At 49.3% G+C, this 22,270-nt stretch overlaps 1 protein-coding gene across 2 annotated transcripts; it reads right to left on the bottom strand.

Moving 5' to 3' along the window:
* Nucleotides 1-8,001: 8,001 nt before the first annotated feature.
* Nucleotides 8,002-21,749, bottom strand: DET1 (DET1 partner of COP1 E3 ubiquitin ligase). Of its 2 annotated transcripts, none has more exons than XM_075506226.1 (5): nt 21,613-21,733; nt 19,726-20,861; nt 16,512-16,702; nt 14,671-14,862; nt 8,002-10,902 (listed from the first exon to the last, which is right to left on the bottom strand). In XM_075506226.1, exons 2-5 carry the CDS (start codon nt 20,806-20,808, stop codon nt 10,713-10,715), a joined length of 1,656 nt encoding a protein of 551 aa, XP_075362341.1. In that variant the 5' UTR covers nt 20,809-20,861; nt 21,613-21,733; the 3' UTR covers nt 8,002-10,712. The 2 variants fall into 2 exon arrangements, with proteins under 2 accessions (XP_075362341.1, XP_075362339.1); XM_075506224.1 differs by having other exon boundaries at nt 8,003-10,902; nt 19,726-20,834; nt 21,613-21,749.
* Nucleotides 21,750-22,270: the final 521 nt, after the last annotated feature.

The following is a 22,270-nucleotide window of genomic DNA, read 5'->3' as shown; positions in this document are numbered from 1 at the left end:
CATGGCAACAAGGCAGTGAACCTCCTTCATGGGGCTGAATGGCATACGGCAGGTTTTGAAAGAAATCAGTCTGCTTAGAAGAGCCTGTTGAGTTGCATTTGATAGAAGGGAAGAAAACAAGATTCAGATGAATCCCCTACCTTACTCCAACTGAATTTGAATAGAGGGTAGGTTATCTTAAAGGGAAATTCCTCAAGCTGTCACAGATTTGACAGCAAGGAAGAGGGGTTCTTCCATAGGTGTTTGGCATGCTAGAAGAGCTCCCCCCGTGCTCCAGAAATATGGCTGAGCTTCTAGTGACTTCATATTCCTCTTTTTAAGGAGAAGATACCGGGTCAGCTATAAATGGCAAAGATGAACTCTCCGAGTATCCAGGCAGCTAGCTGGGGAAGGCATGTGTGAACACTGATGTGCCTTACAGCAAGGCTGGACTGGCTTCTGTGCCAAGCACAGTGACCAGCCCCGAGAAAGGAGGAGCAGCAGTCTGCGCTGCAGGCTTGTCAGCGATGTACTAACACACTGAGAAAACCAAACACTACCGTTCTCTACCACAAGCTGCTCGTGCATCAACACAGAAGTGCCCACATCAGATAAAGGTGATAGAACAAATTGAAAAATAAGATTGGGAAGAGATCTGTGGTCTTTCCAAAATTCAAGGAAGAGTAGGTGGATGACTCAAGAGTCAGAAAGCAACAAGAATAATGCTTTGTCTTATGCAGACTTAGAATCAAGGCTGTGCCCTTTGTAAAGGCCACTCCTTAACGCTCTTGGTTTCTGAGCATTTGTGAACATGTTATGAAGTCTACCAATACACTGCCACTGCTTATACAGTTGCAAGTTTTTTCTTGCTGTCTGCCCTGCCTAGTTCTGGTACCTAACCCTATTTCTTCCTCTAATTGACATGTATATAGAACTCTCCGACGTGGACAGAAGAGGCTGACACTCTTTTCCATGGTTCAGTGGCTGGATCTGTACAGTATCGTGCAATATTTGTTTGTCTTCCAAACCCCCAGCTCCCCATACCCTCCCTGAGCTCTCCAGCACAATGCTTCAGTTGTGCAGAAGTCACATTTTCCACCCACCTTCCCTCCTGCCCTGGCAGAGCACCCCCAAAGCCATGTCCTAACTAAACGCTCAGTCTGAGCTGTTTATCCTGCAGCACATCCCAGGCCTCTGGGGCAGCCGTCAGTGAAGTGGGAGAGCACAGCTACACAAAGCAAGCTCGCCCACCTTGTGCAAGGGCTCAGTTGCTCCTTACTGCACACGCTGTATGGTGAAAGAAGTCTTAAAACTTTCTTATCGTTGTTCGTCTTGTAGGGAATTAATACACACCAACAGTACTTAATGATTTCCTTACCCTTCAGATGAAACTATTAATTAAGGGCCTGGTTTTAGTCAGCCACTGGTGTCTACCAGTTCTAATTGCTTTTCTTGGTGCCTGGGTGGAATACTGGTTTTTACTGGCTCACATTCCTCCTGAGCAGCAACTATTTCACTTGTCAGTAGCACAGCCCCAGCATTAGCACCCTCATTAGGGTCACATCTGCTCCCTTTGGGCTTCCCCATTGCTTTGGGACATTTTTCTCTCCCTCCTAACTTTTGATTCCCTGCTCTCAAAGAAGCCTTTTTCCGGGAAACAAGCTCAGAAGCTGCTCCTGACCACAAATCTTCATCCTGGTTAAACCCTGGTCTTTCTGAGGTTTTGCCCTCTGTTTTAAAATACCACCTGGACCTTTCTCCATTGCATAGGGGATGAAACACAAAACAGACTTAGAGATGAAATGCTACCTCAGGTCTTTGTACCTCTTAATGAGTGCCATATCACCTTGCAGAGTCAGTCTAACTCAGTTACCCTTCCCTTGGACAGGGATGGCACCCAGTGGCTTGGAAAAATAGCCCCAAGCCTTCTCCCTAATAGTATATTATTCTGCAAAGAGGAATTATTTCCCTATCCCCAGCAACAAGGACTTTCTACCTAGAGCTGCAGCTTTATCTGATGAATTGGTGATTTACTATTTCTTATGTGAGCATTTCAGTGACAAGAGTCAGGCAGCCAATTTCGATCCCTTTGCAAGATTCAATTAAACCATTAATTAAGTGATGTCAGTGTCCTTTAACAGCTGACTGTACACACAAGCAAGCAAGGAGAAGGGGACAGACCCTGCAGTGCTAATAAACTGTAGCAGCAGGGGTGGTTTACCGCAGCCCAGCTGCAGCTGTTAGGGACATCTGCACAGGTTTTTCTGGCTTTCCCTCCGGTGTGGGAATACCTGGCTTGGGATGTGCACAAAGCAGGTCAGTGAGTAGGTGTTTATGACCCTAAAGCACCCCTTGGGAGCCTTTGAGAAGTAACAGTTCAAGTCAGGTTATGTTTTTGCACTCAGATTTCAGCAGATAATCACGGTGCTGCTTTCATGCCTGGCGTCCCTGCTCAGCCCCTCTTCCCCTCTCAGCTGCCCCTCCAACCTCAGCCCATGACCGCTCAGACCAAAAAGAGATCAAGGACCCTCAGATTGTTCTTGTGCTTTTCCAATGTTCTCCTCTCCCCTCAAGAGGCATTAATGGGTACTCAATGGCAGCGGGAACTGCTCAGAGGTTTTACTAATGAACTGCTTAATAGCGTCCAAGTTCCTGTGCTGATGGTGAAGCGGGGCTGTGGGATCCTCTTGGGGAGGTGCATAAGGGAGCCAAGCCTCGATGCTCGTCCCTTTTTTTGAAACCACTCATGCCTCCTCTGCTGTGCTCTCCAAGCTCCCCCTGAGCTAGTGCCACTTGGCAGGGTCCACTTTCTCTGGAGTTCATAACTCTCTTCCTACACCCACCATCTACTCAGAGTCGGAGGCTGTGCACAGATCCAGGACCTGGACCCAAACCTCTCTGCAGCTACAGAGCCCTAACAGCCGATACTTGGGATAGCTGCTCCCAGGAGCAGCTTCACAGCTTGTTCTTCTAGAGAAAGGACGTGGAAGGCAGAAAGGGTTGGGTGCAAGGGGCTGAATGCTTAACGAAAAGGTGGGTCGGGAAAGAGAACACAGAGGCAAAAATGCAGGAAAATACAACACTAAAAAAACCCCCTTTTCTAAGACTAAAATCTCCCAGCTGGTGGTCCAAGAGTCAGCACAGACTAGGAGAAGGATGCAGGGAAGGGCTCTCCCACAGCAGGTGTGCTTCAGGATCGGGCTAAATGCACTCCCCTTTGCTGTTCTCCCAGCCAGACCTCCACATCAGAAGCACAGGGTGGCCTTGCTCGGGAGCCCTCCCTGCCAGCATGACCAGCTCTTTGGGGCTTTCACTTCATCATTTTAAAGAAGGCACAAAAAGCTGTATTTAGAAACTGCTCCAAAGCCTCTCCAAGCAGCAATGACAATCCTCAGAACCCTCCTTCCCCTTCCAAGCTGGCTCTGAAATCCCTCCTCTGTGCTTCACCACTTAATGATTCATTTTGCAAAGCCAAACTCTTAAGCTGGAGTGGCTGGGATTGACGTCCTCCATACCTCCTAGCCACATTGCTAAAGACTCCAGCTTTTGGCCCCTTCTCCCTCTGCCTGCTCCTCTGTGCAGGTGCAGGCCAGGCTTCCCACTACACACAAGACTCCAGGTAACAAATAAAACTTGGGGCCCCAGGCAGAAGAAAGACACATACTTCATGCCCCAGCCACTCATCTCCAGCCCCTTCAGCAGGTCCCAAGATGAGGTGGTGAAATAGGACTCTCATCTCTTCATGCAGCAGCCTGCAGGCAAACAACTTGCTCTCCTAATTGCCAGCCATGGTTCTCATGCAGCACCTTCCCAAGACCTGGATGCTGCCTTTCATTTTGTTCCTGCCAAATCCACAGAAGTAAATTATCAATTTCCTGAGCTGCTAGGGTCAAACCGACCAAGGAATGCAAATGGCTTTAGACGGGCCAGCCCTCTGGGCTTCTCTGTAATGCCAACAGCCGGGAAGCAGCCTGCTCCAGCCCTGGGAGATGCTCCGAAACGATCTGCCCTTGGACATGGTTGTAAAACCAGCTCTGTTTACTGAAATCCCTGCAAGAGAAGCAGTGCAGCCGTCTGGGGAGAGCCCCTTCCTAGTGATCCTGCAGCCAAGAGCAGCAGCGCTCTCACCAAAGGGACAGTGTAAAACTGGGACAAACCCTGCTGGGTCTCAAGCACCCGTGCGGCAGAGCTGCTCGCCTCAGCCCTTATCAGAGCCAGTGGGTTGGCACCGACGTCTCCTTCAAATCTGAGCCCTCTCTGGGGAAGAAGCCGGCGTGGGCAGAGCCATTGTCTGGGGGTTTAAGGGGTAGGAGGCAGGACGAGGAGAGATTAACTAGGACTTTGCTGCCCGAAGCCAGACGGCCTGCACTGCACAATCGCACTGTCAACACATTTGTCTGCCCTATGTTACAGGAGACTTTGGCTGCCAGCTGCCCCTTCTCCCTTACAAAGGCGGATTTTACTAGCATTAAGGACTCACCAGTCAGGGCTGAACCAATGACCTACCTACACGGCCGCAGGTATCAGCACAGCTAATCTGGACCTTACCCTGACCTCGGGACCAGCCCCCAAAAAATAGGGCAGCAGCAATGAAAACCATCCTTCATGGCCAGAGACACAAGAGCGCACACTGGCTCTGTGACGGGGGCGATGCCAGTGTTTCAGGAGGGGTGTCCCACTGTGGAGTCGGTGCCGATGCCGCAAGATCCCACAGGATGTGGGTTCAGCCCAGCGGCACGGGCCAGGGCTCCCTGCCGGTTGCCGCAAGGGTACGGATGTCCCTCACCGTTTCCATGCAGATGGCTTTTCTGCCCGTTGCCATGGCGATGGGTGCCAGCAGGCCGGAGGTGGGAGGGCGAGGACCATATCTCCCTGGTGCTCGCCAAGGGCAGCGGGTACATATAATCCGGCATCGCTCCGCTTTATACCTTTGAGGAGCACCGAGGAGCTATCAAATGACCAGCTCGGTGGCAGTGAGCAGGCACTCGGCGGGATGCAGTGCTGCCCGCTGCTCTTATTAACACCCTAAATCACATCAAACAGTGGCCGGACAGCTCTGGCAGGGCTTCCCTGCTGCCTGCCTGGCTCTCACCCCCCCAGGCCCTCTTGCACAGCCAGTCCTACACATCCCCTGGCTCCAGCACCCCCAGGGCTGGGCTGTCCTCTGGCAAGGCTCAGGCCCAGGGTTGGATGCCAACGCCATGACTGCATTCTCACCAGCCCCATCCCATGCAACCAGAAGCGTCTACCCAGTTCATCAGGCACCGGGATGGAGGCGCGGTACTGGGGCACGGAACTCTCTCTTGTACCGCTCTGCCTCCCTACCTGAGGCTGTTCACAACATGCCTGGATGGAGGAAGGACACTGGCAGATGAGAGGATGAACCTGTGCAAGAGCAGCTTTCAGAGGGGGATGGTGCACTGCCAAGAGCAGGGGCTCAGGGAGTCCTCTGGGCAAAGCCAGGACTGCTCCCGCCCATGCTCAATATGTTGCGAAGCTACTGGGGAGGAAGAAAGAGAACAGCAGCCACGGAGCATAAAAGTAGCATGTTCCTGGCTTTAAAAAGGCTGAATTCAAACTAGTTATGTCACCCACCAACAATAAACTCCTCCAAAGACTCCAGTTCATACCTGGACAAAGCAGAATGCAGAAAATGCTGGGGGCTTTGTAGTGTTACCCACAACTTTCCATTGCCTTGTTGCAGTTTCTATAGGATTTTCTTCCACAGTGGCCAGGTGCTGTGCTGCTCCTCCTCTAGCAAAGCTCCCCTGAGAGGCATCTCTTCCTGCAGTCCTCCTCCCTCGGGCCTGCCAAGGGCCCTGGGCACCCACCAAGCATCTCCCTGCCATGCTCCTCTAAAACTATCCTCAAATTTTCAGGTGCACTTGGCATCCTCGCAAAACCGAGAATGGACAGCAATCACCCTGCTGGCAAACTGCAACAGCTAGAAGGTGCCCTAGGAAAGGATTTGACTGCTGGGAGGAAAGAAACAAGAGGCATGGTAAAAAATTACCTCTGCACAAATGCAGCAAAGCCTGTGGGCTCGTACGATGTCCTCTGCTCCTTGTTAACCGAGTGAGGGCCAACACGTTACCCAGATGCTGCAGTACAGCCCTAAGCGGCTGGGACTACGGGCACTGTGCCCCTTTTCAGTTCTCCTGGCATGCAGGACCACAGCAGTCACCCACGAATTACTGGTTTCCAGATTGCTAGTCTAAAACCAGTGCGGTATTTTTATGTCAAAACATCAGGAAAAGAATGTGCAATTCAGGGTTTTTCCCACATCGGTATTTTTCTGAGAACTCATTTCCTTATGCAGTAAGTACAGCTCTTTGCCGAGAGAAACAAAGGCAAATCAGACTCTAGCGGGGACGCTGCTGCCTGACGAGCAGTCAGCCTGGTGGGCAGGTAGTGCCAGGCTGTTACTGCTACAATGACTGACTTTGCACAGCTCAGCCCGCATCCCCCGCAGCCCTGGAGCAAGGGAAAAAGAAAAAAATATAAGCCCTTTCACCATTCCCTCCTCCTGAGGAGCATTTGGCCAGAAAAGCTTTTTACAACCATATAACAAGACAGGGAAGCACAAGGATTCAGGCACATCAGCGACCTGGGCTCTGAAACTCGGAAAGCAAGGCAAAAGCAAACCCACAAAATCCTGTCCCATTGCTTGCCCACAGGACCATCTATTTGCTCTGCAGTTTGCACCTATCTGATAAAGGTTCACACAAGGACGAAAGCTGTCAGAGGGCCACATGTCCCATTGCCATCCAGCCTTTACCATCTCTCTGCCCACAGCCCTGAGAGATCCTGCAGGAAAAGCTGGCAGAAAAGCGGCAAAACAGAGGACACAAAAAAGACAGACAGAGACTTCTTAGAGAGACAAAGAGACATCAGAAATCTGATTCTTCTAGCTGGCTCAAAAAGGACCAAGGGAAGCATAATAGATGCCAGCACCTGAGCAAAAGGAAGGTCCTATAAGTACACCAAGAATATCAGGGAGCTAAATCAGGGCCAGCCGCTCAGTGCTGGAAGGTTAATTGAAAGGAGTCTTTAGTAGGGACACACCATTAATGGATACATAGGTTTGATTCTAACGGATTTCTGTGGCTTGCTGTCAGTTTATATAAGAAATATTGCAAGTGTCCTGCTTCTACTACTTTTTTTTCTTCTTTTAAAAGCAAAGGCAGCACAAGAAGTAATAAAAGATGGGATTCTGCTGCCAGTCAAACATGGTTTCCAAGCCAAGCATCTGCTTGTCACTTAGTGCCTATCTGAAAAGCCACGGGCTCAAGAGCTTTCTGACACGCTCAAGGTCTCCAAAGGAAAGCATCAGAGATCTGCACACATGAAAATGGAGGAAGGGTTCAAAGGAAAGTGGCTTGCATGCCCAAGATGCAGATGCTTAGAGCAATTAACACAAACAGGGATGCTGCTAGGTTGTTACAGAGCAACAGCAGATTACACGGGGATCCCAGACTTTGGGAAGGTCCCGTCTGCATGTTCTCAGCCACAACGTTCTGCAAAGCTGCATCGCAGCTGGGAGCAGCAGGCAGCCGAAAATCCAAGTGCCTTAGCCCAACCAAAAAGCAGTGGGTAGGTGATGGCTCTTCTGCCAAGCAAGGTGTGTCGTTCAAATTTCATCTCTCGATCATGGAGCATCAGCAGAAAATGGCCACGAGGTTAGACAAATGCTATAAATGGAATAAAGGAACACAAGCTGGGCTAGTAATAATATACAAAGGGGAAAACTTAACTGAAGGTCAAGAATCCCTCCCCCAGCATTAGCTCATGTAGACAAGAATTTGAGAAATCTGCAGTAACTACAGAAATGCGTCAGGTAGGAACATCCTTAGGCACTCTGGTACTCCAGGTGCCAGGAAGAGGCAGCAAACTCACATGCGATATGCCTGTGTAGTCCAAGGCACACCCCTGCTGTCTCTTCTAAGCAAAAGGATTCCCATCTGTACCATTAAGATTTTTGGAAGAAAAAGACAATAAATCAGGTTCTTAAAGCAAATTCTGTTTATTCCACTTTTGTCTTGTGTTGCTAACAAATCTTCATCCTAGCCTAGGAAAAATATCAGGTAGAAAATATCTCCCCTTTCCTCCCACCCTCCCCACCACACACACACTTTTTGTTTCTTAAATAAAAGAATCAAAATTTCAAGCATGAGAGACTTTTCTTTCAATACATTTCTGTAATAAAATTAACTCTGTTGTAGATATAAAATGCAGCAGCCAAGACCAGAGGATCTGCTATGCTACTCCAAGGCAATTAGTACCCAGAATGATCAATCAGTTTGTCTGCAAACATAATAAGAAAATACTTAGCACTTATCCAGCACTTTTTATCCATGAATCTCAAAGTGTTTTACAAAAGCTGAAAATATGTTTTTGGCCTCATTTATGGAGAAGAAAACACCAGCTGGAACAGGAAGAGATTTGCCCCCAGTCACAGAACAATTTAATAGCAGAGCTAAGAACAGATCTCTGGTCTCTCAGCCCCAAGTCCAACAATCCATGCCATGCTCTCTGCTTCACACAGGACAGCCTGAATCTGGCAAAAGCCCTGACTGCAGAAATGCTGAAATGGTTTATATTTTTGCCACCAGAAAAAAATCTAAATGGAGATCTGACAGCTATTTTAGTAAGCACTGACCTCCCAGGCTGTGGTGCCAAGGAGTAAACCCAGTCTTGGATGGAGCTGCTGAGAGCTTTGGAAAATAAAAAAAAAAAGTCTCATACTGGACATGTGAACAAATGTGAGAGTGATTCAGAAGGAGGTAAATCCATGATCTACAATGTGCAAATGATTCTCCACTTGGAGCTTTAATTGAATGTTTGAGGAACAGATCACAGGATAAAAACCTAAAACCTTGACAAATAGTGTTATTAGATGGAGAGGAACCTGGAGCTAAAGCACGCGTTGCCTGACACCTCTATTAGCAGTCTTCTGATCTGAAGTCGCTCCTGACAGACCTGAGAAACCAACAGTGCAAACACCAGGAAAAGAGCAGTGAAATACAATGTCTTACCCTAGAAATATGTTTAGCAAGGCCAGGAGAGGAGGGAAGTACCATGAGACAGAGAGTAAAGGCTGATTCAAGGACCCCAGGGCACCCTCCATTATGAGGTCCACTATTCATGCTATAAGCAGGCACCAACAACCCACACGGTTACTTTCCTATGCATTACCATGCAAAACGAATGCATGACTTCAATACTGCTCTTCACAAGCATGTGGCCACAACAGATCACCCACAGCTCATTTTGGTCCAAACAAGAAACCCACAGGGTCCTTTAAAGTAGAGGGTCTCCTGTGTATAAGCACCAATTTTCTAATGCCCCCTCTGTACCTCCCATGGGAATGGGACAACAGCAGGCTCCAGCTTCTGACGGAGCACCTCGTGATGCTGGTCGCACTGCCTGGCAGCACAGTCATAAGCCAGCCTGTGTGCAGAGAAACCCAAATGTTGGCCTACAACCAAAAACTCCATTTTTAAGAGAGAAGGGCATGCCAGCATCCTCACCAGCCCTCAGTGGCAGGTAATATTACAGCCAGGAGCTTATTTTATCGGCAGCATAAACACCGCAGTGGTCCAGTCAGCATCGACGCACCAGCCAGCTGTGCTTTGAAGCCTGGGAGCAGCAAATCGGGTTCTCACAGAGAACAGCGTTTCAAACAGGGATAGGTAAGCAACCTAAGTCAACAAGCTCGTCTCCTAACTGCAAACCGGCAGCAATGCACATTAATTCAGGTCTCCTTCCTCCGTTCTGGGGAAACCTAAATGCTACTAATTCTCCACTCTCGTACTCCAACATGCAGGAGGGTGCCAGCAGCTGAGTCTCCCTTCCCCTCTGCAGCAGAACCTGCAGATGGCCATGAGGATTCACCCCTGTGCTGCAGAAAAGTCATTCCGACGTGAGCAAGGAGCTGCTGTTGCTCCCCACACCCCTCCCAGCCACCCATCTTCTGTCTGTGCCCACCTCCTCGTGCATTAGAGACACAGCCAGCTGCCCTGGCTTTCTGGTATTAACACACCACCTTTCACTTAGGAGCTTTTACAGATACTAAGGCACAAAGATTGACTTGCATAAGAGTCAGGAACGCACCTCATGTCTCTCAATTGCAGTGATTTCTCAGATCTTTTTTTCCTGACCTCTTGCATATTAAAATCACATGAGTAGATTGTGTGGATGAGAACAGGATCTCATTTCCCTAGTAATACTGAAGACACAAACACGGGTAGCTGTATTTCTAAGCCCTCCCCATGGCTTCCATCCATTCCCTCTACGACAGGCTGTTTGTGTCGACAAGGTAGAAGAGTGCCAGTGCAGAGGGGAGCACTCCACAAATGTGTTGCCAAGCTCCATCTTTGGCATCCTAAGACCTACAACAGGATAAAAAATGGACATGCCTCTGGAAAACCAGGAAGGGAACCTCAGCTACACTTTGTTCATCAACAGGAATAGGGAATGACAGCAGCGCTTAATGCAGCAGGGACCTCCGCAGTACAAACAGGGTCAGAAGAAACATTCACAGGTCTAACTTGAGCGGATCGGCTTTCCACAGCTGAGGGCCCTGTGAGATGCCGGCCAGTAGGAGCTCCCAGGTCAGGTCTCTTGACATGAGTGACGGTTTGGTTTCCTAGAAGGCGCGAGTCTCTGGCTTTGGTGCGCCTGTGGCAGAGGCCCAGACCCGAGGAGAGCAGCCGCCCCGGCTACGTGTCATACTAGGTGCAGCTGTGCCTCATGTGGAAGTTAACCACGTACTCTGCGTTAGTGCGCTGCACTGAGATGGCAAAGGGCTCGAAGGGGTGGAAGGTGAACGCAACCAGACGTCGCACTGTGTGATTGATGGGTCGCCCCAGGAGTCCCGCCTGGATCTCAAACTTCAGGAGGCCAGAATCACGAGCGTAAAATCTGAAAGGAAGAGAAAGTCAATTATGGCTGTTCCCGACTATTGACTTTGCCATCTGGGCTCTTCACACACAGAGACAAGTGCCTTGTTCAATCTCTGGTACTCCCTCAAGGGCAGGAGGTCCTCAGCTGGGTGTCTGACTCTTGGTTACACAGGAAAGTCCCTCCCAGGACAGCTAGTTTTCCACCGTCTAGAAAAGCTTGACTTCATTTTAGTATCATCAGTGAGAGAACTCTGTCATTTTGGTGGATGTAGCTGATTTCACAAGAGGGAATAAGTTTGGCACAGACCCCACCTGTGCTGGCTCTCCATCCTCTCTTAATGCAAGCTGCTCCCCTTGATCCCTAAGGCAGATATACTGTATGGAACTGAGCTCAATTCCCTTAGCAATGGCCTTCACTCCGGGTGTAAGGCCACCCCTTTCCTCTCCTGCTGCTGCCAGGTAGGCTTCACGCTGCTGCTCTTGTGCCCACTACATCCCCATTCAGTCAAGGAAGGTGAACAGCTGGATCCAATTCTGCTTAAGGGCATCAAGTTGTACTTTACAGTTAAAGCGAGGCTTTGCAATTCCTTTTAGATTTCCATCAAAAAAGTATTAACAAGATAGGCTGGGCAGGAAGTACCTGGTGGATAGCATTCAACAATCACAGCAAGAGCAGAGGTCAAGGAAAACCCTGCATCCTTCTGCTGTCACCCACAAACCTGCCTGTGGGTCAAGCTCATTTGTGTCTCCAAACAGCTCTGGAACACAGCTTCAGCACAAAGCAAACATTGCCAAAGGGATGAAGCAAACAGTGCTGAAGAGACAGGTGAGTCTGGGAAGCTCTTTGCTTCTTTAACCTTCTCTGCATACTCTGTGTAACCGACATAAGCCCAGGTAACACCACTGTCCTGTGCTTCTGTGGGAACAGGGGACTCTCTGCGATGACACTGCTCTCCCCAAGACTTTGGTGGGGGTTTCTGGGATGTGGTAGTGGAGGTTTCTGGGTTGTGGTATCTTCACAAAGCAGCTGGGCTCTAACTAAAGTCCTCACCCTGAAGTAGTCTCAGTTCCTTAGACCATTTTCTCTGCTCTTTCACTTTCAGGCACAGAATTGCCATTTTGCCTCCCAACTGTTCTTTTTCCACCATCACTTAGTACATGTGGGTATTTTGCATTTTCCTCTGGTTTTAACTCACAGAATGCTTTCAATATCAGAGCACATTTCCCCCCCACCAGCAATACGATGCACTCAGCTCTCAGCCTGGAAGAACGGGTGATGACAGATACAGGCAATGCTGTTTCAGGAGCAGACATACTCCACATTTTAACAACACAGCCTATTGAGAACCTCATGTTCTTCCTGGAGGGCCACTCTCCTCTCCCTTCCTCTGAATCAAAGTGCCAGCCAGCCCTACCTGAAAATTGCACACAAGAACCCAGCAAGAGAGTCACAATCTTGGTATTTGGCTTTTCAAAAAGCCCTTTCCCTCCTACACAAGGCTGGGTATGCAGAGGGTCATTCTTTAAATAAAGCACAGTTCCCCGTCTGCTCCTCTCTCTCCCCAATTCACAATAATTTACTACTCAAGATGAAGCTCCCTGTAATCTCAAAGATGTGCTCAGTTTGGTATTTTTAAATCTATTTTTAAAAGTGCTCTGCAATCAGAGGCCATTTCCATGGGCTCTCACTCTGGGGATAAATTAGGCACTGCAATATAAAATTGTATGTCAACAGAAACAGCAAGACCAGCCTTTTCAAACTGTATGAAAATGGAAGATTTATCTGCAGACCGATTTTTTGGTTAAATGGCTCTTTATTAGCCATCTAGATGGATTTTAGAGACCCCCCACTATAGGTAAGGCTGTGTTAGAACCTCTTCCTCACAAGTGCCATCATTTCACCCAGTTAATATCTCTCCAAGCCTCCTGAAAAGATGCTGGAAGACAGTGGTGATGGGGAACCTAAAGTCCTTCCCTCCTGAGAGCAAACCACCCCTGGTCTCTCAAGTAGCCAGAGACGACAGTTGAACCTCCTGGGATGCAGAAAGGCACTAAGGGTTAAAAGGACACAGTGCACAGAGGCACTGAAACCGATGTGCAAAAGGTATAGAGGCCTTCTCATCTCCCACATCGTGCCAGGAAACTGCACACAGATTATAACACCCTTAGCTGCTGAAGGGTTTTGCACTCCAGCCAATTATAGGACTTACGTTACAAATCCTGTGGCCCCTCATTTCCAAGCCCACTAACCACAACAGGCAGCAGCATAATTTTATTAATCCCTTTGTTTTGTATGTGAGAAAAACAGCAGCACTATTTCAGCTACTGAATGGTTAAGGTTAGCATCTCATCTTCTGCTTACTTTCCAAAAACCAGGAGCCCCACTGCTCCGAGGCCCTATTCAAGTCCTAATTGACTCTGCACAGCTTTGAGCTTTAAAAGCTCTGGCTCTGAAATGCCGGGTTGCTCAGGGGAGGGAGGGAAGGTGGCACTTCGCTTTGTTTACTACAAAGACGTAACCACAGCAAATGACCGCGGTTTTGCTCCCTTTTGTCTGTGGGAGCCATACGCAGGTTGGCACTGGCAGACAACTGCCGCCCTGCAAGTTTTCCCAACGTCAAGCATGACAAGGGGGAAAGGGCAGGCTTTTCTCTGCAGATAACATGGGAGTTCGAGATCAAACCAAATCATACAGGCAGAAAAATCAATTAAATATACACAATTTGGGAACTGAGAGCACAGGAATAATCAGATGTTCCCCGCCACCTGAGTCAGGGCCAGGGGAGACATGAAACCACTTTTTGAGAATGCATTGATGAAAATAAAGTTGGGAAACCGGCCAGAATGGTCTCCCTAGGCTGCCTGAGCCCCCAACATGTGTGCAGTCACTAAACAAAGCACTTAGGCATTGAAGGCTCTCTTTGTTTTCAGAGCATACGTTTGCTTTTGCAGGACTGTAAGTGGAAAGACTATTCTGCCTGGAGAACTCAGCCTCTTTGAGCCTTTCAGGCCGGAGATGTTGGATTTTTAACCACTACTACTTGCAGCCATGGCTGCAGCCAACAAAAAGAAATAAATAGTCCTGGTGTTTCTGCAAGAAGCATTGCAAACCTCCTTATTCCCAAGCTCAGACTTATTCCTTCTGCCAGCATCAAAGACTCAGACAGAAAAGGCACAGAATGGCCCTTACACCTGGCTAAAAATCCTACTACAGAAACAATTTTCCCATAGATCACAGCAAGAAGAGGGGTATGAAGAGGAGTACAGCTCCCAGGATGAGAACTGTAAACAAGAAAAGTCTGAAAATAGCTAAATCAATACCACAAGCATCCTGAATAACACCTAACCCAGCTGCTATTTTATTCACAGGACAAACTGGATCATCCTTGCCAGCTAAACCCACGTGCTCAAAAGGGATCCTTCCAGCACAGGAAAGCAGGCATCCAGAACCATATCACTCTGCAGCCCAAACACAACGGCAGGACTGCAAGAAGAGGAGGAGAAACAAGAGCATTCATAAGGAAAAGGCTCAGGCTTCACTACCCAAACCTTCCCTGGGGCAGCTGAGCAAGAAGACCCTCCACACATACAAGATAAAACAGTTATCGCAAGGAGAGAGGCCAAGCTTTGTGGGACTGCTGAAATAAACCCTCCAGTGAAAGGATGTCATAAGAGAAAGGCCTCGATCTACTCCCTTTTCTGCATATTCGATGCCACATGGCAGAGGTGATTTAGAGTTACTCTCGCACTCCTCTCCTCGCATACAGCTTCTTGGCCTGTTCCATACCTTATAGGGTGATCACCGCAGGTCTTGGGCCGCTCCATGACTGACACCCACTTGTCATCATAGCTGAAAAGGGAGAGATCAAGGTATGGGCTGCCACTGTACGACTGGGCGCTGATCGGGAGCTGGCCCAGCAGCCTCCGCACGGCCTCCGTGTGCCCTCCATACTTGGCATTCACGATAGTGTCTTTGAACCTGTAGCAAACCAAGAAACAGGTTTTACTCACAAAGGCCACAGGTGAACAGCACAGCTTAAATAAACTAAGGAAGAAAACTGATAGGGAAAGAAAAACAGCAGCAGTGTAAGAACTAAAACAGCTCATTTCCAAAGATGTATCACAGTGATTCAAGCATCAACCAATTCTGGTGACCTTTTTATCCTCCCTCATCATTACTGTTTCTGCTCTGAAAGTCCAAACTGACAGAGGACAAGACTGTGCCCTACCCACAAGGTCTGGCCCCAGCTGCTCTGCAGTACAGGAAATGAACAAGATCAGAAACAGGGCAAGATGGATTAGCAGCTTATCAGTCAATCCAAGTTTTACCATGAAGCCTGGAAACAGCATAAGCAAAAGCCAGAGGGTTTCACAGTAACAGTTGAACCCTTAATGTTGACTTGAGAATCCCCCCTCTCTCTAGCCACTATGTTTTAAATGTGTAAAGGGAGAAACCTTAGATGAGGAAGAACCTTGACGAGAAGCCTAAAGCTCTTCAGAAACTACAGTAAGCTGAAAGTTCTTCCTGGTGGAGAGATTAGCACAGGCTGGATTTCCCTTTCCAAGTCAAATTTGAGCTTTCCATATGCAAGAACAGTCAGATCAGCTGCATGGATGTCATACATCAAGGAGGGCAAAACATTTCTATTTGACCAGAAACACTCAGCCAAAAGCCAGCTCACTGTGGATTATGCTCTATTATATTTTGCTATGGAAGTGAAACACTCCTGTTACAGGCCCTTGTAGCCAAGGGGATGAAAAGACTCTCCTCTCTAACACAAGGCAGGAGTTGTTCTTCAGGTGTCTGCGGTGAGCTCTCTCATTCTCTCTCCCACTAAGCATTATGGATTTCCTGGCAGGCAGCTCTAGAAAGTTACAGACACAGTCAACTTCCTCTTACTTATGTGACGTCAACCTAAAATCAACAGAAGCTTCATGCCCGTAAGTGATTGCCAAGTACTTTGGATGATGTGAAACAAGTCACTGGAAGAACAAAACACCCTGAGTCACATAAAAATATATTCCAAGATAAATAACACACTCTGCCTCATTAAAACCACATTTGACTGTTAAAGCACATTCTAGAAACTCAGGTTATTTTGACATTTTGCTCAGCTTTCACAATAGGTCTAGGCTTCTCCTAGCACAGTTTGACGAGAACCACAAGCTTGTGACTGATGTTGGAGAAAATGCTACAGAACACAGTTTGATACACACTAAATTCAGAGAACGCCACTTGGCAAAATACATCCAATTAGGTGATGCTGGTATCTTGACAAATCTTATCTTCAGGGACCTAAGCTACTGGGCAGTAACACTTTAATAACCTCCAGAAGAGTTACTGCTCAAGGAGAGCTGGAAACATCTTTCCCTCAAAATTCCTCTTCCTTCCTCTAAGCACTGGATTGCCACTGCTTTGTTCCTTCCTGTAACAAGACACATGCTGTGGAATATAAAATCAGATGCATAAGGCTGCAAGATGAACCATGTACAAGCCAGACCCTTGCATCACCCAGTGACCAAAGGAACTGGTTTTCTCAGGGTTGTCATCGTTATTTGATACTAGCCTTCAGCTGGCGGGGGCGAGCGTGTGTCTATACGGTATAAAGCATGCTCCGAATGGCTCACCGGCGCTGGATCTGCCTGGCAAAGTTGTTGCTGGAAGCTGAGCAGGGGAACTGGACCGCCTCACTGTGCAGGGTGGCATTCCTGAAGAGGTCACAGAAGTTCTCAAACAGCTCCAGCAGCTCATCAGATGTATTCTCGAATACGGCAATAACCTCTGTGGTCACCATGTTGTACACAACAAAGAACGAAGGCTGGGGAGAGAGGCAGAGGCAGCGGTTACCCAGGAGAACACAGGTGGGGAAGCTGTCCCTTCTTTCTCCCTGCATGACACCGCAGACCCTATCCAAATTTCTCTGCAGCGCAGGAGAATCCCACATCCTCACACTAATCCATTCTGCTATTCAAATGCCTCAACAGGTACCAAATTATCCACCTCTTAACTGTGATTATTTATGAAGAAAACTTAACGGGCTTCCAATTTTTCAACTCAAACTGGATGTCAGTATTTCTGTTTTCTCTTCTTCTCTGCCCTCCACCAAGTCCAAAACACTTTCTAAAGTGCCAAATTTAATTTTTATTCCTGCTGACAAAATGATTTTAAATCCAGTGCTAGCTGGCCACAAATTATTTCTTCCTTTGTGCAGAGACATTATTTTCTTCCCCTTCTTAATATTTCCATCACACAGAGATGAGCCTTTTCAGTGTACTGTGCACTACACCACTGCCCACAAAAAGTTGTGCCCTCCAGGTACCCTGCAGGCACAGAAATTAAAATCTGAAAGACATTAATGACTTCTTTTTAATGCCAACATTCTCATGCAAGAAGGCCCAGGTACCGCGCTGTGGATTGGCAATGGCAGTGTTTCATGGCATGAACAAGCAAGAAATCGGGGGAAAAGGTGACACTGTGTCAGCGCAGCTATATCAAAGGGACACGACATTCCTATCGCACTGGGAAAGGGCAGATTTAATCCTTGGTCATCAAAGGTAGCTTTCGTTAGAGACTGGAGTGCTAACAGCCTGGCACCCCAAAGAAAGAACCTGCCCCTACTTCAAAGGTAACTCATTCCTGAAGTATATGCACATATCTGGTTAAATCTTCTGTCAATAAAGGCAATTTCTAAATGCTTCACCTCCCGCTCCCAAACAATGCTCAGGGATGACGGCAGGCACTCTGCCCACCCCACCCACCTGCAAATATCACAAGGTTTGTTTGTTTTACAGTCCCAAAATAAATTGTGATAATACAATCCAGCCCCCACATGTCAAAATGAAGCCCACCAGATGAGGTTACTCACTAGACTACTGCCTAAGGAAAGGGAAGCCCTTCTGAAATACAGGGTTGGAGCAGAGAGAAAATAAGAGGAGACAGCAGAAGGAAAAACTATTTACATCATTGAAGATTGCAGGGAGTATCCTCCAACCTTAAATAAAAAAGTTCCTTTGCCAGATTGACACACAGACACATCCACAGGATGCCGCTGACCAGAGAAACTACCCTCACTGCTTTTTAGCAGCACCTGTAGCACAGGCAAAACATTGTCACAGCATGGGTGGCAGAAGTCGAGTGTCTCACACAGCAAAGCTGTCAAGTCTATCAGCACAAGCCTAGAACAAGAACAACAAACGCCAAGCTACATATACACAGGATGCGATTAAAAATCTTGAAGGATTCAGTGCAGACCCTGACAATATAGAAGCAACCCACAAGCATGAACAGCAACTTCCTCAACCTTCTTGGCAGAGAAGTCAGAGAGAAGAGAGGAGCCTGAAATTGGATGAAACCTCATGTTCCTCTCTGACAGACAAAAGAAAAATCAGAGCTTTAGGTATTTTGTGAGCCAAGTTTTCTTCAGGAAGCCCTAACACAAAGCCTACACTCAGGCAGGCCTGTGGAGACTGCTCCACATCTGGAATTATCTCCCGAATGAACCGAGAAATGAGATGCTTTTCCTCCAGCAGAAAACACACCACTTGAGGAACGCCGCAAACAAACCACAACCTGCATCTTAAAGTAAGCCTCAGGTGAAGCGAGTCAAGAGCACGCTGCAGCAAACCAGGCACAAAAGCCTTGGTAACCACAGCAGAGAGCAGAGCCGAGCCTACCACAAACATTTACATCAGGGTCAGGAGCACCGTTCCAGATACCAGCAACAAGCAGAATGCTGCAGGTCACTTCCACAAAGCTTTAATGTTTTTGAGACAGCCACTCTATTTTACACTAATAGGTAAAATTCATTAGATTAAGCCTCACCTATTCCCTCTTAAAGTAACTCCCCCAACCAAACACCACATAAGAGAAAAATAAAACAAACCAGAGTCATCTTCCAGGAAGAATTAGACTAAGGCTACACACAAAGAACTACTGTTCATTTTTTCTAGGATCTAAGTCCTGGATCTGGAAGATAGGGAGGAAGAGACAGGTATGAAAGAAAAACAAACATCTAGGGAACAATTAGACCTACATACAGCACTGGAGATTTATTACAAATTCTTGCTAAATACTTTCAACAAAATAAAAAACAAGTGGATTAAAGGAATAGAACAGGTTAAAAAAACCATCCTTCTCAGTTTCAGAGAGCTCAAAACCTGACCACCACTCCAACAGTAGTGAAAAGAGATGATCAACCTGCAGGATGGTGAAACGTCTGGAGGGACCCAGCACTGGCTGAGCTACGTTTGCTCTAATTCGACTTCTTTAGTACTAAACTGAAAGGAGAAGCAATTGGCACATTAGCTAGACCTAAGAGCTGCTACTCCAATTTGGAGAGAACATAAATACTATCTCTCACTGAAACTTGAAAGAGTAAGTATGTAGGCAGAACAGAAAAGGTAATTCTATTGGGGAAAAATGAAGACTATTATATTTGAAAAACATGCTTGAAGATACATGAAAAAAGGGAGAGACTACCTCTACAATGTAAGGGTACTATATGAAATATCAGCTAAAAAAAAAATCAGCTCGGGATTTGGAAGGGGAAGGGGGTTGTACAGCATCTATGAGCATGGGGAACAATCCCTGGAGAAAGGGGACTCGATAACCATGTCAGATCTTTTCTCTCGCATTTGTAGTTGAGAAGGAAGAGATGAAATTATGAGAGCAAAAGATACGAAAGTTATTCAATATCAGAGGTGTCAAATGTTCACACAAGAATGAAGTACTGAGGATCCTAAGCAACATTCACGAGCTCAGCTAAGAAACACAGCTCACAGCATTGTACCTGCTTGAGTACTTGCCCCAAAGCAACAAGCAGCCCGAGGAGGCAGGCAGTACCTGGGAAGGATCCGTCACCCGCAGCGTGACCACGTCTTCACTAGTGTATTTGATAAATAGATGGTTCTCATCCAAAAGCTGCATCTTCCACATGCGGAGCTGCCTCAACTGATCAAAGTACTGGAAGAACCTTCTTTTTGCAATAGCACTTCCGTCCTGCTCAGCCCTTCTCCACAGGTACACCAGCAGTCTGTGCTTCAAAGAGTTTATGAAGGGCTCTTTGTAGGGGTTGGCCATCCCCGTCTGAGTGTCCCGCTGCACCTCGGGATACACCGCAGACAGAGTCAGGAGATCGTCCTCGTAGCAGAAGCGGCCAATAGTCCGTACATCAATGAACGTACCCTCGGGTGTTACTTGAAAGACGTGAATCGTCTGTTGCTGCACAGAGAGAATGGCCAAGATGTTCTTATAGAGGTACAGCCCCTGGTTGTGAGACAGGATGACTTTGTCACATTTGAAAGTCCGTGTGTCACAAAGTCTGCCCGTGTGGAGGTCTATGATATGCAACGAATAATCCTCCAAGGGGGACCGGGGATTAGGGGTCACCGACTCGCTGTTGCGGTAAACCTCGAAGAAGGGAGGGTGAGGCTCCTCGGGCAGGTACGCGGCAGAGCCGACAATCACATATCGACAGTCGTCGGTGAACAAGCTGCACTCGCGGTTCAAGTGCTCCCCGTTGGAGGCCACGTTGGTGATATGGAGCAGGACAAAGAAGCGTTCAAAGAGCCGCCCCCGGATGTTGACAGATCTTTGGTCGTTACCGTTGGCCAGGATCTCTCCCTCGTAGCCTTGCAGGAGGTCTTCTGCCGCCTGGCAGCCTTGATACTCGTAGATCTCCAGAGAGGTCTGGTCAGAGGAGAAGGCGATGAAGTAGCGGCCGTCAGGGGAGAACTTGCGCAAGAAGCAGGGTGGCTTCTCCACGTTGACCACGGTGAAGTTGGGGAAGACGTTCTGGTGGAAGACACGGACTTGGTGCCAGTGGGTGCCGGCTTTGCCCGAGCTGATCCGGCGGCGTTCCAGGCGGTGGATGACATTCTGGTTCTGGATGCGGCGGGGCCTGATTGTGGGCACGTCATGGTCCATGGTCAGAGCTCTACTTCATCTTCACCCTGCCGGGGCGAGAGCACACACATGCCCTGGGACCACACAGACACGGGAGGAGAATTCAGGGTACTGAGGGACCTGCTTGCAGAGATGGGGCCAGGGAAAACCCCATAGCATCCAGGGAGCCGCGGGGGTCAGCTGAAAGGTGCAGACATTCCTTTGAAAGGGGGGAGACAACAGAGGAGGACGCTGGGGAGCGGTGGAGAGACTGGGAGAAAAACCTCAGTGGGAGGTACCGGGGAAAACCGTTGCCCAGAGGGAACCCCAGTGCGCTGAAGGGTGATAGGATCTGCAGGCCTGTCTGCTGAGAAGGGAAACACAGGGGGGCACCGGGGGGGATGGAGGGAGCCGGGGAGGGGGCAGGCACAGGTGGCCACCAAGGGAATGGAGGGAGCCCCCAGACACCAGGGAGAGAGTCCGGGGATAATCCGCAGACCTGCTCGCTGACAGGCTGGCACAGGGGGGCAGCTTAGAAAGAACGGAGGGAGCTGGGGGCAGGGGAGCACAGAAGAAGTCACCGGGAGAAAAGGGGCGGCCTACGGGCGGGCCTGCCAAGGGGGGCCACAGGGAGCCCCGGGTACCCGGGGGTTGTGGAGGGACCCTGGGCTCCAAGGGAAGCCTAGGGGAAGCTGCGGGCCCGCCCGACGACGCGAGCGGGGCCCCCAGCTGCTCTCCCGCCAGCTCGGAGGATGAGGGGGAACGGGGGCACGCGGTGGCCTCCCAGCCGGGCAAGGACCCGGTGGGGCCGGGCGCGGGGCGGCAGGAGGCCGCGGCTGCGCTCACCGCTCGGGCCCGGCGCTGGGTCCCGCCGCCGCCGCTCACTCTATGGCCGCCGCCATCTTTCCGCCACTGCACGACGACGCGCCGCGACGGCGGCGGCGAGAGGGTGTCACCCCCCCGACTTCCGCTTCCGGCCGCCGGGCCAGCGAGGCGGGCCGAGGCGGGCCAGACTGTCAGCAGACTGGGGGGCCGCGCCCCCTGGCGGGGGGAGGGAGCGCTGCGGGGCGCGCCCGGGCCCCCCCTGCACCCCTTGAAACCCTGCACCCACCCTGCACCCATCCGGCACCCCCTGCAGCCCTGCACCCACCGTGCACCCCCTGAAACCCTTCACTCCATGCACCCATCCGGCACCCCCTGCAGCCCTGCACCCATCGTGCACCCCCTGAAACCCTGCACCCACCCTGCACCCATCCCGCACCCCCTGCAGCCCTGCACCCACCGTGCACCCCCTTCACTCCATGCACCCATCCGGCACCCCTGAAACTCTGCGCCCATCCTGCGCTCACCCTGCACCCTCAGTACCCGTCCTGCACCCCGAACACCCCGGCACCCTATCCCAGCACCCATCCTGCTCCCGCCTCCCTGCACCCTCAGCACCCCCTGAACCCCCTGAACCCTTGCACCCCCTTCACCCATCCTGCTCCCTATCTCAACACTCCCT

The sequence above is a fragment of the Mycteria americana genome, chromosome 6 (genome assembly GCF_035582795.1).
Source record: "Mycteria americana isolate JAX WOST 10 ecotype Jacksonville Zoo and Gardens chromosome 6, USCA_MyAme_1.0, whole genome shotgun sequence".
Classification (NCBI taxonomy): Eukaryota; Metazoa; Chordata; class Aves; order Ciconiiformes; family Ciconiidae; genus Mycteria; species Mycteria americana.
Note: the sequence above shows the minus strand (reverse complement) of the source record. Positions and strands in the feature narration are given on the sequence as shown.

Bases quoted from the DNA above. Each gene is read 5' to 3' on its own strand.
- DET1 (XM_075506224.1), bottom strand. From the start codon at position 20,808: ATGGACCATGACGTGCCCACAATCAGGCCCCGCCGCATCCAGAACCAG. The intron at 16,703-19,725 runs GTACTGCCTGCC...CTCTCTCCCCAG, and splicing joins GGGTGACGGATCCTTCCCAG to CCTTCGTTCTTTGTTGTGTA. The intron at 10,903-14,670 runs GTATGGAACAGG...TCTTCCTTTCAG, and splicing joins TGCGGTGATCACCCTATAAG to ATTTTACGCTCGTGATTCTG.